The sequence below is a fragment of the Squalius cephalus genome (assembly GCF_949319135.1).
Source record: "Squalius cephalus genome assembly, chromosome: 2".
NCBI classification, from domain to species: domain Eukaryota; kingdom Metazoa; phylum Chordata; class Actinopteri; order Cypriniformes; family Leuciscidae; genus Squalius; species Squalius cephalus.
Genome location: NC_137123.1, coordinates 6,054,919 through 6,070,562, shown reverse-complemented (window position 1 = coordinate 6,070,562; position 15,644 = coordinate 6,054,919). Strand labels below are relative to the sequence as shown.

General features: G+C 37.8%; 1 protein-coding gene across 1 annotated transcript in view; it reads left to right on the top strand.

Annotated features, from left to right (window-relative positions):
• LOC307154461 (protein NLRC3-like) overlaps window positions 1-15,644 on the top strand; it is a 143,138-nt gene extending 127,494 nt beyond the window's left edge. The window contains exons 9-10 of the mRNA XM_079864429.1: window positions 12,219-13,105; window positions 14,890-15,644. Coding sequence (XP_079720555.1) covers window positions 12,219-12,745 — 527 coding nt within the window. The 3' untranslated portion in view covers window positions 12,746-13,105; window positions 14,890-15,644. The remainder of the gene's footprint in view (window positions 1-12,218; window positions 13,106-14,889) is intronic.

Here is a 15,644-nt window from a genome sequence, read left to right as displayed (position 1 = left end):
ATTATTATTATACATGCTATCACTATTTAAATACTTCTACTATGACTATTATTTTTTTACGTTGCTGCTTTTTTTTTTCTTTTTTTTTTCTTGCTATTATTATTACTGCTGTTTTATTGTTGTTTTTGTGTTCTGTTGTTGTGTTCTGTGTTCACCTTATGTATAATAAAAAAATAAAAATAAAAAAAAATAATGTTTTGTGTGTGTGTGTGTAGGTTGTCTGGCTGTATGGTGACAGAGGAAGGCTGTGGTTATGTGTCTTCAGCTCTGAGTTTAAACCCCTCCCACCTGAGAGAGCTGGATCTGAGCTACAATCACCCAGGAGAATCAGAAGTCAAGCTGCTCAGTGACAAACTGGAGAATCCAAACTGCTCTCTGCAGATACTCAAGTATGTGGGGCATTTTTATTTTTTTGTTATAAATACCGGCGGCCAATAATTAGAATCCCCCCAAATAAAACCGATCTAAACCAAACCGAAGCCCTAATCTTTCACCACTTCTGTTGATTCTTTTTTCCATGAATGTGTTAACTGGCATGCGGCATGTAACTACCAACAACTGACGTTATGCACTCATTGCAAAATCTGTGAGGCCAATAGTGAGTATGGGGCGAAAAATTGCTGGAGCATGGCCGTAGCCAGCTATGAAGTCACCGAAGTAATTGCCTAATATAGTATTAACACTAAGGTATTGCCCAGCACTAAGATCGTCTCATCTGAGCTGCCTCATCTGAGCTGTCACTGCTCGTCAAGCAGACAAGCAGTTGAACCTTTATCTTTGGGACTGCTCCCTCCTTAAGCATTAACGATCTGCAAATCCGGCATCGAACTGGGCTTTGTTTATAAAACAATAATCATCGAAATGCAGGGAACAAACAAGAACACTTGCACAACTCCGTTGATGCTCTGGAAAAACAAACTCCATCCACTGGTCCCTTAACGCCGGGTTCTTTGGGAATCTGTGCAGGGTTGTCTTGCCCTGGCAACCAAAAACCCACTTCTTTGATGACATTGACTTCCCTAAAGCCGAGCACAGCGTTTTGATGGGCGTACTGCTATCGCTCTCTCGCTCTGGTCTACGAGTGCGCGCGCGCCCTTCCGGGAGAAGTGCCCTTAGGACCCGTATAAGGAAATTCCGCCCCATCTGACGTCACACAGGGCCACACTCGAAAAAAACTTTCCGAAACTTGTGACAAACCGGAAGGAGCATTTTTGGCACAGAAATACTCCTTCAAACGTACAATTTAATTTTTGAAACTTTGTCCATGTTTAGCATGGGAATCCAACTCTTTTAACAGTGTAACAGTTTTTTAACTCAGCATGCATGAAATAGCATTTCACCCCCCCCTTTAACATGTTGAAGCATTTTTTTTTACTGTTATTTTATTGTTTTAATTTTTGTACTACTGTGCTTTTTTTTTGTTTTGTTTTGTTTTTGTTTAGTAAAGCACATTGGTCAACTTAGATTGTGTTTAATGGTGTTATATAAATAAAATTTATATGCCAATTTAAATGCCATTTTAGATGCTTCTACACTTTTGATTATCAAACTTTTGATTATTAATTTGTGCTGTACATTTGTCTCTTTCTAGTTTGGATCATGGAGGCCATTTCAGAATCACTCCAGGACTGAGAAAATGTAGGTCTTTATCTCTTTCACACTAACATGCACAGACAGGGTTGCCAACTCTCACGCATCTGGCGTGACACTCACACTTTCAGCATCAATCTCACGCTCTCATGCACACTCAAGAAATGTCACGCCAAAATACATTTTTCTCCCCTCTCAATCCGTTAATTTTCTGTTAATGACTAGACACAGCGTATTAATGACAGGAGAGGAGTTTAAGGCCCACAGCTGATCTACCTACAACGTTCTCACTGCAGTATTCTCTGATCGTTGATTCGCTGAAAACCTTGCACCTGATACGTCAGTTGCGTGTGAGAAGTTCAGAGAGAGTTAAGAGCCACTGATGCGCGTTTGAAAGTTTGGATGACAATCAAGGTAAGCAGATAATAAAATGGTGTGCCTTTCACTACAGATGTAGCCTTGCCTAATCAATCTGTGTCGAGAGTACAGACTTCAGCTATAGTTGCGAACGTTGTCTTACGTGCGTTATTGTGGGCTAGCTGTTTGCTCAATAAAAATAGGCTCATGTTACAAATTACGTTTTGGCAAATCGGGCAAGTGGCATTTTAAAATACCCCAAATGATCAAAGGTTGCCCAGATTGTGTTGAGCCTGCCACACTCAAATGCGGTTGCTGAGCGAACCTTTTCAGTTATTGGCCTAAACAAGTGTAGCATATATGGGCTATGAATCATTCGTTCGTTTGTTCTGAATTAACAAATTCGGACTCTCTGTGTTTTCTGAGCACATTTATTCTGAAACCCAAAGCCTTTTTACACTCTGAACTGAGATATGTAAATCAAGACTCTCGACACTCTAAATTACCGTCATGGCTCCGACATGGCTGGGTTTAGATTGCTTTCTGAAACTTTTACAGCTCTCTAGACACACTCCAGAACAACACTTCTCTGGGCTTCACAAGCCTCAAAGAGATGTCTCAAAGAGATAAGGACTCTCTCTCTCAATGTGACATTCAAGACACAGAGCATTCCACACACACACACACACACACAAACGCTTCTTTACACTCATCATGTACAGTAAGTAATTACTAAGATGTATTTGATAGGTTTGTGCGTTGCATAACTGGTTAGCCCTGTTATGCGATGGTTATGATTTTCTGAATTGTAACTGGGAAATGTTTCTCCTAATTAAGGTTCTCAAATAGAATCATGGTTTTGTAACCCTACCCCAGACCATAAAACTTTATGACCCAGGAGAGCAGACATTCCAAGCGAGTCAGGTCCCAAACGCACCACACACACACACACACACACACACACACACACACACACACACACACACACACACACAGACTTTCCATTGACTTACCCACATAAGACATTACCAAAATGTTTATGATATATTTCTGTGGTGCCTTTGATATGACCATGTCATATTGAGGTGTCTACAATTTTGTCGTGTGATTAATCAAACTTTAAAATGTTTGTAAGATGCAGACCGGATGTAACTTTGTGTTCCTATAATCTCCAAATGACGTGTTTCATATCTCTGTAATTCTCTCAATCTAACGGAGTTGAATTTCAATAACCCAATAATTCAATAATTTCAGACACTTAACCCCTAGTTGCTCCAGAGGCGTGCGACCTCTGACATGTATAGCAATTGTAAGTCGCTTTGGATAAAAGCGTCAGCTAAATGAATAAATGTAAATGTAAATGTAAATAACCAACTGCAGTAATTTGTATCATTTAAAGGTCCCGTTCTATGTGATCCCATGTTTCAAACTTTAGTTAGTGTGTAATGTTGTTGTTAGAGTATAAATAATATCTGTAAAATTATAAAGCTCAAAGTTCAATGCCAAGCGAGATATTTTATTTAACAGAAGTCGACTACAAAAAACGGCTGGATTGGACTACACCCCTCTACTTCCTTCTTTAGTGATGTCACTAGAACCGTAACCTCCGCCCACAGGAACACAGGCGTATTGATGGCGAAATGTCAACAGACGTGGTTGATGTTTATCTGTAATCGGATACCGCAAAAGTTTAATTCGAAGTTGTTAGTTTGCTCTGTCCATTTCACCACGGACTGTTTTTCTAACCTGGAATAATATCAAGCAGACTTCTCTCAGCGTTTCATACTGACGAAGGGGGCAATTTCAACTATATTCCAGCAAGCGGTAAGTAGTGATTTAATATGGAAGTAGCGATCACTCTTCACATCGTTCGTTTCTCTTAGTAGGATGAAAATAATCTTACTTAAACTGTGATTAATATACAGAAAGCGATCAAAGAACAATCCCTTTCCAATCGCCCAAGCTGCTGTCGGTGACACAGCGCGAGTTTATCTGGACTCTTGCCAAAACTCGTTATGAAATCAATGACTCTGTTACACAGCACAACAAAGCTCTTACTGTATTTATATGCCTCATGTTTGCATTGGTGAAATCATTAGTGAGAGTGCAGAAACTGCGTTGCAATGATAAGATCTTTCACGCGATCAACAGACTGTCATCTGCTCAATGCTCATAACTGCAACCTTTTATGTGATGGGAATAGATCTAAATACTTAAAAAACTTCTCACGATTTGTTAATCCAGATAGCTGTAATAGTAAAAACGTATGATAGCTGTAATAGTAAAAGTTTTCCAGATAGTTCCACATGTAATGCCAGATATTTCATATGCAAGCATGTCAGCCAATCACAGCAGAGGGCGTTTACACTGAAGTCTCACAGCAGACACGCCCCTTCAAACAGAGTGTTCAAACCAGGGAATGAAATCAGGCTAGGAAATATGCCTTTTATTTCTAAATTATAACAATTTTTGATCTAAAAAACATACTAACATTATAAGGGCACCCCTGGAAACATTATAAAATAATAAAAATAATCCATGGAATGGGACCTTTAACATATTTCATATGTCTTGAGCAAATCTTCTCAAATTCGATCTCACTCATGACTCACTCGTTGCCTACGGGACAAATAAACTTTTTCCCGCTCTGAAATCTCTGAAGGTGATTGGTTTACGTACGCGAAATAGGCGTGAACCCATCCTCTCCATAAGAGACGGACACCGAAGTTTCTCGGTGAGCACTTTTTCCTTTGAGAGGTTTTCAAGACCCATGGCTCCCTCGGGAGCTTTCCTCCGTTTCTCTTTTATTTTTCTTTAAGTCTTTTCTTTATTTTCGTCTTCGGACTCTCACTATGTTCAGCGAAGCGAACGTAGCCGGTAACTTCAACACAAAGAAAAAGACTCTTTTGAAATTCCCACGACCGCGCTCCTCTTCCTTCAGGACACATGCACGAGCACTTCGTCTGAGGGAATTTCTGGCTCCATGGCTCCTTAGGGAGCCCTCATCTCCGTTTTATTTTCTTTACTAAGTTTTATTTTCATATTCGCCTCTTCCCCCCACGAGCAAGATGAACTCTGAATCATGTCTTTGGAAACTTCACGTTCGGTGAACCTTTAAAACTTTGCGTGAGTCTGCTCACACCGGAAGACCGCACGCCTTCACACAGAACGAAGCACGCACCTTCTTTCCTCAACACAACAGACCACATGCAAGCATCGAAATCTAAATGCTGGTTAAGGTTGGCTATTCCCTTTTTCAAGGTGATTTGATTCCTTGTTGTCTGTCAAAGGTTACTGTCTGTGATTTTTGCCTAACTGTGATCTTTCTCTGATCGCACATGTTGCTTTCACTTTCACTCGCTCATCCTCTCCATCTCTCTCATTTTCCGATCTATCTCTCTCTCTCTCTCATTTTCGTTATTCGTTTAGTCTTGTATCTGTTTACGTGTTCTGTATATATATATATATCCATATACAGTGAGGAAAATAAGTATTTGAACACTCTGCTATTTTGCAAGTTCTCCCACTTGGAAATCATGGAGGGGTCTGAAATTGTCATCGTAGGTGCATGTCCACTGTGAGAGACATAATCTAAAAAAAAAATCCAGAAATCACAATGTATGATTTTTTAACCCTCTGGGGTCTGAGCTGTTTTCTGGGCCCTGGAGGTGTTCTGACATGCTCTGACATTTGTGCTTATTTCTGTTACTTTTTTAACTATTTATTTGTATGATACAGCTGCAAATAAGTATTTGAACACCTGTCTATCAGCTAGAATTCTGACCCTCAAAGACCTGTTCGTCTGCCTTTAAAATGTCCACCTCCACTCCATTTATTATCCTAAATTAGATGCACCTGTTTGAGGTCGTTAGCTGCATAAAGACACCTGTCCACCCCATACAATCAGTAAGAATCCAACTACTAACATGGCCAAGACCAAAGAGCTGTCCAAAGACACTAGAGACAAAATTGTACACCTCCACAAGGCTGGAAAGGGCTACAGGGAAATTGCCAAGCAGCTCGGTGAAAAAAGGTCCACTGTTGGAGCAATCATTAGAAAATGGAAGAAGCTAAACATGACTGTCAATCTCCCTCGGACTGGGGCTCCATGCAAGATCTCACCTCGTGGGGTCTCAATGATCCTAAGAAAGGTGAGAAATCAGCCCAGAACTACACGGGAGGAGCTGGTCAATGACCTGAAAAGAGCTGGGACCACCGTTTCCAAGGTTACTGTTGGTAATACACTAAGACGTCATGGTTTGAAATCATGCATGGCACGGAAGGTTCCCCTGCTTAAACCAGCACATGTCAAGGCCCGCCTTAAGTTTGCCAATGACCATTTGGATGATCCAGAGGAGTCATGGGAGAAAGTCATGTGGTCAGATGAGACCAAAATAGAACTTTTTGGTCATAATTCCACTAAACGTGTTTGGAGGAAGAAGAATGATGAGTACCATCTCAAGAACACCATCCCTACTGTGAAGCATGGGGGTGGTAGCATCATGCTTTGGGGGTGTTTTTCTGCACATGGGACAGGGCGACTGCACTGTATTAAGGAGAGGATGACCGGGGCCATGTATTGTGAGATTTTGGGGAACAACCTCCTTCCCTCAGTTAGAGCATTGAAGATGGGTCGAGGCTGGGTCTTCCAACATGACAATGACCCGAAGCACACAGCCAGGATAACCAAGGAGTGGCTCTGTAAGAAGCATATCAAGGTTCTGGCATGGCCTAGCCAGTCTCCAGACCTAAACCCTATAGAGAATCTTTGGAGGGAGCTCAAACTCAGTGTTTCTCAGCGACAGCCCAGAAACCTGATTCTTCTCTGATCTAGAGAAGATCTGTGTGGAGGAGTGGGCCAAAATCCCTCCTGCAGTGTGTGCAAACCTGGTGAAAAACTACAGGAAACGTTTGACCTCTGTAATTGCAAACAAAGGCTACTGTACCAAATATTAACATTGATTTTCTCAGGTGTTCAAATACTTATTTGCAGCTGTATCATACAAATAAATAGTTAACCCTCTGAGGTCGGCAAACGCGCCGGCGCGTTTTGCTGGATTTTCTTCACATTGTAGCACTATAAACTTAAATTACTCCGTCATTTGTTCATACAGAAAAAAGAAATATAAAAAAAGAACCTGTGATATATGTCCACTTACAATCAAATCAAAACATTGTGCTTTTTTAAAATAAAGAAAATAAACAGGGTGTGCGTTCTGCCTCTCCGTCACGGTGAACTTTTTTTTCTTGAGCACGTCTATAAACTGAAACAAAACTCAGCGAATACTTGTCACACATTTATGAGCCATATACCTTTATAAACATTTAAGTGTGTACTTTTAAATGATCGGATTCAAACTGAAAACAAATATTCTCTGTTTAAGTAATTTGTATAAAATCAACAAGATGTCCAGCTTCTCAAACGCTTCCTAATTATTTTTAATTTGAACACGCCCACTCGCGCAAAAGATATTCACATGCAAATCTCCACATGGAACGCGATCGCGCTCATTACCTCAAAAACAAAACACCAAAATACTTCACAAGTCTCTGCTTTTCGTCGAGTTTGAAAGGCGCACCGTGAGCTTACATTGGATTTAGGCTACCTCAGAAGAAGAAGAACGCGATTTGAAGACAAGAAAGATGTAAGGTAAGAAATTCTTAGTTTGTTATTGTTGCATAAATTTCACATTGCAGTTGAACTGTTGCTAGATATATGGTGAATATTATAGTACCCGTGTTTACTGTTACCATGTTTGTGGATATCTGCTCAAATGTATATATGTACTGTATATGGTAACCATAATGTTTTATATTTGAGCGCGATCGCGTTTGAATGCATCATATTTTGGATCGCGATCGCGTTTGAAAAGCACCAAACGGCTTCATGTTTTTACTATTATCTCATTTCATATCATCATAACGAATGGAAACATTTGAAGTAACATGATAATCAATATATTTTTCTCTAGCTTAGTTGTTACTGAAATATTTTGGAAGATTTATAGGCTGCTATTGTTATTATTATTTTATGCAGCACTGCGCATAGCCTATGCCTACAAGGCACAACAAACCTGGTGTTCATTATATTATATATTGTTGGAAACATTTATGTGTGTGTGTGTGTGTGTGTGTATTTTGTGAATTTTAAAAAGCAATTTTAACCAGAAAAATCTAAAATGTCTTCCCAAAATCGTGCAGGCCTTTCTCTTGATATCAGTATGTTCACTTTTTTTTTTCTTTCAGGGCCCAGATGCCACTCCTGCTGACTTCAACATTCACATGAGTCTCTGTACATGAACATGGTAAAGTGAAAATCAAACACCTTGGAAATTAAAGGTATGTACAATGTTTTTAGGAATGGCACAAAGGTCTCTGTCTTTGAATAATTGTTTTCAATGAGTGCTTTTTTGTCATTTGTTGTGTATCTTTGGATTATGTTGTGTTGTAAATAAATCCAAAAAATCTAAAAGCCATTCTGTTTTAAATCTCCTCATTCTTTGTGCAAGGTTGCTCAGAATGATAGGGCCTGATAGCTCCTAATAGGGCCATTAGGGGAGGGTCTTTGTCTTTCTCAGGTGTGAAAAGCTTACATATTAATGAGCTCATAAAGCTTTTTCACACAAAACACGTCGTAAAATTTTTAAATCAATATACTTTCTTATCTGAATGAGCAGTCAGGGTGATTTTCACATAGTTTTAGAGCAAATATTCTAGGCTACGTGATACAATTTTCAAAAGTCTTGTGAAGAAATAATCAGTTTGGTTTTCATGACCTTATTTCAGTGAGAATTTTTTTTTGTAATTTCACAAACCACGCATAAATGTCATTATCTCAAAACAACAAACTTTTACACACATGCTGCTGATATATTATTGTAGCAGAGTTTGTGCTGAATACAGTGTAATTAGACTTTAGCCATGAAAATGTCACAAGTAACAGAAATAAGCACAAATGTCAGAGCATGTCAGAACACCTCCAGGGCCCAGAAAACAGCTCAGACCCCAGAGGGTTAAAAAATCATACATTGTGATTTCTGGATTTTTTTTTTTTTAGATTATGTCTCTCACAGTGGACATGCACCTACGATGACAATTTCAGACCCCTCCATGATTTCTAAGTGGGAGAACTTGCAAAATAGCAGGGTGTTCAAATACTTATTTTCCTCACTGTATAAGCTGTGTGAATCGTAGTATGTATTCCTTAGTTTGCATTTATTAAAACCCAATATTCCTGATTGATTCTGTCTGTCTGCTCATGTTACGAAGTCAATGAAAATGTTCGATCTTAAGCTACAAAGCTGATTTGTTACTTTTCAGTAACCTAAATTTTATAAGGACAGGAGAATGGTTTCATGGCCAGAAACTATTCTTCCTAAAATTAGAAGAAAGTGATAACTTTGAGAAGTTGATAAGTTAATCTTACGGCCGTTTTGCTGGACAAACAACTGTTTGATAATTACATTAATTTCCATTAAGGGTTATCTCATAATCGATCTGAAATAGGATTATTGATATATGAATGAGGAATTATAATTCGTTGTGATTGATTATTCATATATATATATATATATATATATATATATATATATCGATCCATTTTCAACTTCGAATAATTTTAATGTAACTGTAATATGCCATATATTAATCATATTCATGATTAATTATTGAAATTCCCTATAGATCATTTGAGCTAATGCTAATGTACTACCCAGTGCGGTTACACAAGACTGTAGTGATGTTACGTTCGTGAACGAATCTTTTAGGTGAACGAATCGTTCTCGTTCACGTAATCCATTGACTCGTATATTTCTCATTCACTGAAATTCCTACGATCGGTCATTCCTGTTTTCAACCTGTCAAGAATGACTAATTAAACCAATAGCGTTCGAGTATGAGATGTGACGGAGCATGTGATTTGTTGGATGTAGTGAACGAATACGCCCTTCACCGACTGTGACCGAGTTGCCGAGTCTGAACGAGAGAGAGACATCTTCTCGTGAACGAACTGGTACATGTCGTTCGTGAACGAAAAGAACCAGTTGTTTGAACGATAATGATGGCGAACCGATAGAGCTGGCTTTGTGTAGTCAGCATATTTGCATCAAAGAAGGAAATTTACACTTTACCATTGTAATGAAAACAGTTTAATAACGCAAACATGGTTAAATATAGGCTAACAAAGACTAATTAACATTGTCATTTTGTACTTGACTGTTTACTTGATTTAAATTTACACTTCTCTTTACCTGCTTTTCTTTTCTTTTGTTTGTGTGTTTTAGACTTAGTTTTGTGGTATTTTGCACTTTGAAAAATTTACTTTACTACTTGTGTTCATTTTGTATTATCAAAAATGAATTAATTACGTTTTATTCATGTCATATGCACTTCTCTAAAAACTAAGACAAACCAAAAAATATGACAGTATTGGTTAGGTCTCATTTGCGTAACGTCAGCAAATAACATTTCAGTTCGGGCTGTGAAGGGGCATGTAATTGATTGGATCTACTGAACGAATATGCCCATCACTGACCGAGATCGCTCTGTTTTGAGTCTGAACGAGAGAGAGATCTCGTTCGTGAACGAATTGATCAAACTGGTACATTTCATTCGTGAATGAGAGTACTGGGTAGATCGGTCATTTAGCATGTGATTCAATCTCATTTAAAGCGCAGTTAATGTGCGTATAATTGTTTATCATATTTAACATACATAACATAACTCAACGTTTAATATAATCACAGATTTATGAATGTGTATGTCTGACCAAACAATTTAAATGTTAATTATGCAAGAAAACCTTGGTTTGGTCATCTGAACCTCTTATTTAGACTTATTTTATTAATTTAGTAAATAAGGCACAAATTTTAACAAAGCCAAATCAGTTTTTTTGTAACAAGTAAATACGTTTGTTAAAACATATCATAAAATACACTCTTTTTCGCCACCTGCTGCAGTATTTATGTAATAGGAAGAAATTGTCACTGAACGAATCAGTGAACGAATCTGAACGAATCATTTTGGTGAACGAACTGAAAATGAACGAGTCTCTGGAAAGAATCAAAATTTCCACCACTACAAGACTGACACCAGGAACAGACTGTCACTTGATGGCTCCCTGTGAGTGATGGGAAGTTCGGATCATTTTACTGACTCGCTTGTTCTACCTCGTTCATTAAAATGAACAAATCTTTTTTCGAGTCATTTTGTTCATTTAAGGATCTTTAAATGTTATACTTTTAACAACCAAATTCCCCGAACACATCCACCTACGCAGTCTTTATCATATTCTGAATTAAGAAATCATTATAATGCAGTCAAAAATCATTTACAGGGAACATAAATAATTACTTTACCTTCCCAGTCTTTCGTTCATTAGTCACGTGACAGACGCAATGAACGTTCATGAACGGATTGAACCCTGCTTCAGACACGAGCCTCCTGCAGAGGTGGTGAAGCAGGCCAGCACTGTGGCATAGGCTGCAATAGGCCTAATGTGTGAAACTTGTGTGTTGTGGTTTTCTGGGGAGGTGGAGTAACTATTATGTGTCCCTTTTGTGTTGAGAATTTTTTTTTGTTTTGATGTTGTTGTTTTACATGTTTGTTATTTAATCACCTCTATCTTTATTTTTTTTATTACATGGCTTGGCTGAATTCCAATGTAGAATGCGGTCTGTTATTTCTTGATAACACACCAATGCTAAGTATAACACACCGCTGCTAAGTATAACACACCGTTGCCATGAAAAACAGCGCGTTGTTATGGACGCAGGATTCTGAGACTATTTTCTTTATCGGAAGCAATACAATCATTTTTTAAATCGATAAACTCCTTTTTAAATCAATATTTTGTGTCAAATTATTGATTTATTTGGTGGGTAGCCATGTAATAAGCGGGATAATGTAGTAGAATGAGGCAGTTGTTATAGCGAATGTCGGGGTCCCGATCAGCCTGTCGGGGTTGTATTCGCTAACAACCGCCTCGCTCTACATTATCCCTTACATAGTGCAATCAATAAATTAATTGTACATTTTGAAAAAAAACTTTTTCCATTCTATGAGTTTTTTTTTTTTTTTTTCTTCGTTTTTTTTTCTTCATAAATCAGGGTTTATACTAAGTAAACAAGGACTGACATTTTTTAAATTAGGGTTAGGGTTACGCGCGCGCACTGATGTCTCATAGTCTCACTCCAGCCAAAGTCCCAAAGTTGGCAACCCTGCACAGAGTCTAAAATTGTCCTTCACTCTTTAATCTCTCTTCTTGTCTTCAGATGCCTGTAATCTCACACTGGATCCAAACACAGCACACACTCAACTCATCCTGTCTGAGAACAACAGAAAGGCAACATGTGTAAAAGAGCAGCAGCCGTATCCTGATCATCCAGACAGATTTGAGCACAATGAGCAGGTTCTGTGTGGAGAGAGTCTGACTGGACGCTGTTACTGGGAGGCTGAATGGAGCGGAAATAAGGCAGATATAGCAGTGGCCTATGAAGGAATCAGCAGGACAGAAAAGAATGACAGTTGGTTTGGATACAGTGACAAATCCTGGAGTCTCTTCTGCACTGATAATGTATTCACTGTCTGGCACAATAATGTGAACAATACCATACCTGCCCCATCACCCTTGTCTAACAGAGTAGGAGTGTATGTGGATGAGTCGGCCGGCACTCTGTCTTTCTACAGCGTCTCTGACACACACACACTCACACACTTACTCACAATCAACACCACATTTACTGAACCCCTCTATGCTGGGTTTAGGGTTTATGACTCAGTGTCTCTGTGTCCAATTTAACAACCTACTGTGAGAGTCAACTGAGACATCACAAGAAAACTTCTTTCTTGGATAAAACATTATACACACTTTAATTCTGGTTTCTTAGGGTCTTGAACATTGAAGTTTTGTTGCTTTTTGTGTAAAGGCTTTTAGGGTCATGTACATACTAATGTACTAATGTGAAATCTGTCTCCGTATGTTTATTTGACTTCAGAAGTGGCCAATCACGTGACTAACATTCACTCATCTGGCTTCAGCAGCGCAGGGATTGGGAATCCATTTACGAGTGCTGCAATATTGCATATACTACTGAAAATAATGTGAGGCAGCTTTTATCAACAACTATATTCATTTTGAAGGTACACAGCAAAATCCCCAGTGTTAAATTAACACTCCTCAGTGTTTATATGTGTCCACACTACAGGGTGTTAAAAATTAACACTGAACAGTGTTGAAGTTAATGAGATAATTAAGTTAACACTGAAGCAGTGTTGAAGTTAATGAGATAATTAAGTGATTAATTAAGTGATGATTGGCTATTAGTGGTGACACCTGATGTTAATAAGCAGAATCATTGAAGGAAAGAGAAAAAACAATAACAGAAAAAAGAGAAACACAAGAACTACTGACTTCGAGTCATTACACATTGTTGCACTTATTATTACCAGTTTGACTTTATTTCTGTCGTACATCGACAAAAGTTCTTGAGATTCAACAGAAGTTTAGACGGTAATGTTTTATGGAATTTTTCTTTTCAAGTTACCATTATGATGGTCAGTGTTTGCTTTAGTTGGGCTCTTGACCCTTTTCATTTTTTAACATGTGTTTTTCTCTGGTTGTTACAACTCTGTGTTTGTAAAGCACATTTGTTACTTCAAGAGAAAACATGACCTGCTCACAATATGTTTTGATGATAATGATATTATCATCATGTAGTGACCTGATTCACTGATGTCATTCAGAGTCTACATCTTTGACTATATTATTGATGTCTCATTTTAGTATTGGTGGTTGTAGCTCTGAGATTCTACAGTTTGAGATCCAACAGCAATATGAAAAATTTTGAAGATACTTTGAGCAAAGAAGTTATTGTGTTAAAACACACAGACATCAAGTATCAGCATATGAGTCTCAACAATGGTGACAATAAACAAACTAGTGACAAACAGATCAACTCTGAACATCACAAAACAAGCTACTAAAGTCAGAACAAAACAATAGCAAAATAAAAGCCAACAGAAAAAACAATGAAACTTACAGGACAATTCAGCTGCATAATTTATTCATGCTGCAATGCATGATGTCAGCCATTGATGCGTTCTGATTGGTGGCTCCCATCATGCACTGCAACATTAAGCATTTGTTTGATTGTCACCATTGTTGAGATTCATATGTAGATTCTTGATGTCTGTGTGTGATTTTAAATCATTCAGATCTTTAAAACATTGCTGGAAGTAACTACTGTAGTGAAAAATTAATAAAACAATTAGATAATCAGTTTATAATGCTGGGTGACATCATTGAATCAGGTCACTAGTAATTACATCATTGAAACATAACCAGGGCTGAATTTCCAAAAGCATCTTAAGACTAACTTGATCACAGACCAACTGCAACAAATGGTCTGTAAGATCAAATTAGGCTTGCGATGTTTTCAGGAAACACAGCCCAAATCATAGTTTCTCTTGCCACAACACATATGCTCTATAAACACAGAGTTGGAGCAACCAGAGAACTACTACTGTTTAATAATAAAGTGTCAAGAGCCCAACTAAAGCAACCACTGACCACCATAATGGTGACATGAAACGAAACATTCCATAAAACATTACCATCTAAACTTCTGTTAAATCTAAATAAGACCGTGTGTAGATGTATGACAGAAATAAAGTCAAACTGGTAATAATAAGTGCAATAATGGCTCGAAGTCAGTAGTTCTTGTGTTTCTCTTTTTTCTGTTCTTGTTTCTCTTTCCTTCAGTGAGTCTGCTTGTTATCATCAGGTGTCACCACCAATGGCCAATCATCACTTAATTAATCACTTAATTATCTCATTAACTTCAACACTGCTTCAGTGTTAACTTAATTAACTCATTAACTTCAACACTGTTCAGTGTTAATTTTTAACACCCTGTAGTGTGGACACATATAAACACTGAGGAGTGTTAATTTAACACTGGGGATTTTGCTGTGTATATACATTAAACTTGACTTTTTGTTAACTACCGTTACGTAAGTTGGCTACAAGGAAAGAAAACTCCATAATAAGCTAGAAGAAAATATATAATTATGTTATATTTATGACTATTTGTGTTGCTAAATTATGTTTTGTTTTCATATGTGAAAACCAATTGCCATTGAAACCTAAAAAAAAGTAAAGCAAGCACCTTAAAATTGTTGAATTATATAAACATTGAATGAGATGAATGAATGAGATTCACAAGACATGTCCACTGAATAATTTCCTGGCATCTGTAATTGTCTTTTTCACCCCTTCTTCTTCTTTTTATTTTTACCTCTCATGAGAATATTTTGGTGCAAAGATTGCACATTTCTTTATTTTGTTGTTTGAAGGCAGAATTCAACTGACTTAATGTAAGCATCTTTATAGGAATTCACACAATCAGGAATTGTGTGTGATGATGGTAACAAAACATTCCCACGTGGATTTAGAATTGGGTTCAAGATTGCTTAACTTATAACATGTGAATTAACCCTAACGTTGCATTGACCCATTAAACTGTTTTGGAAGTGGCCTCTGTCTGAGCGATGCTTTATGCACCACAATGGACCTTCTTTACTTTTTAAATTTTGGAAAATATATTTTTTAGCATATTAATCTATTAATTTCAGGTGCCTGTGACTCTTGACTGAGAAAACCACGAATGTGTAACAAAGCAAAATAAATCCAATAACAT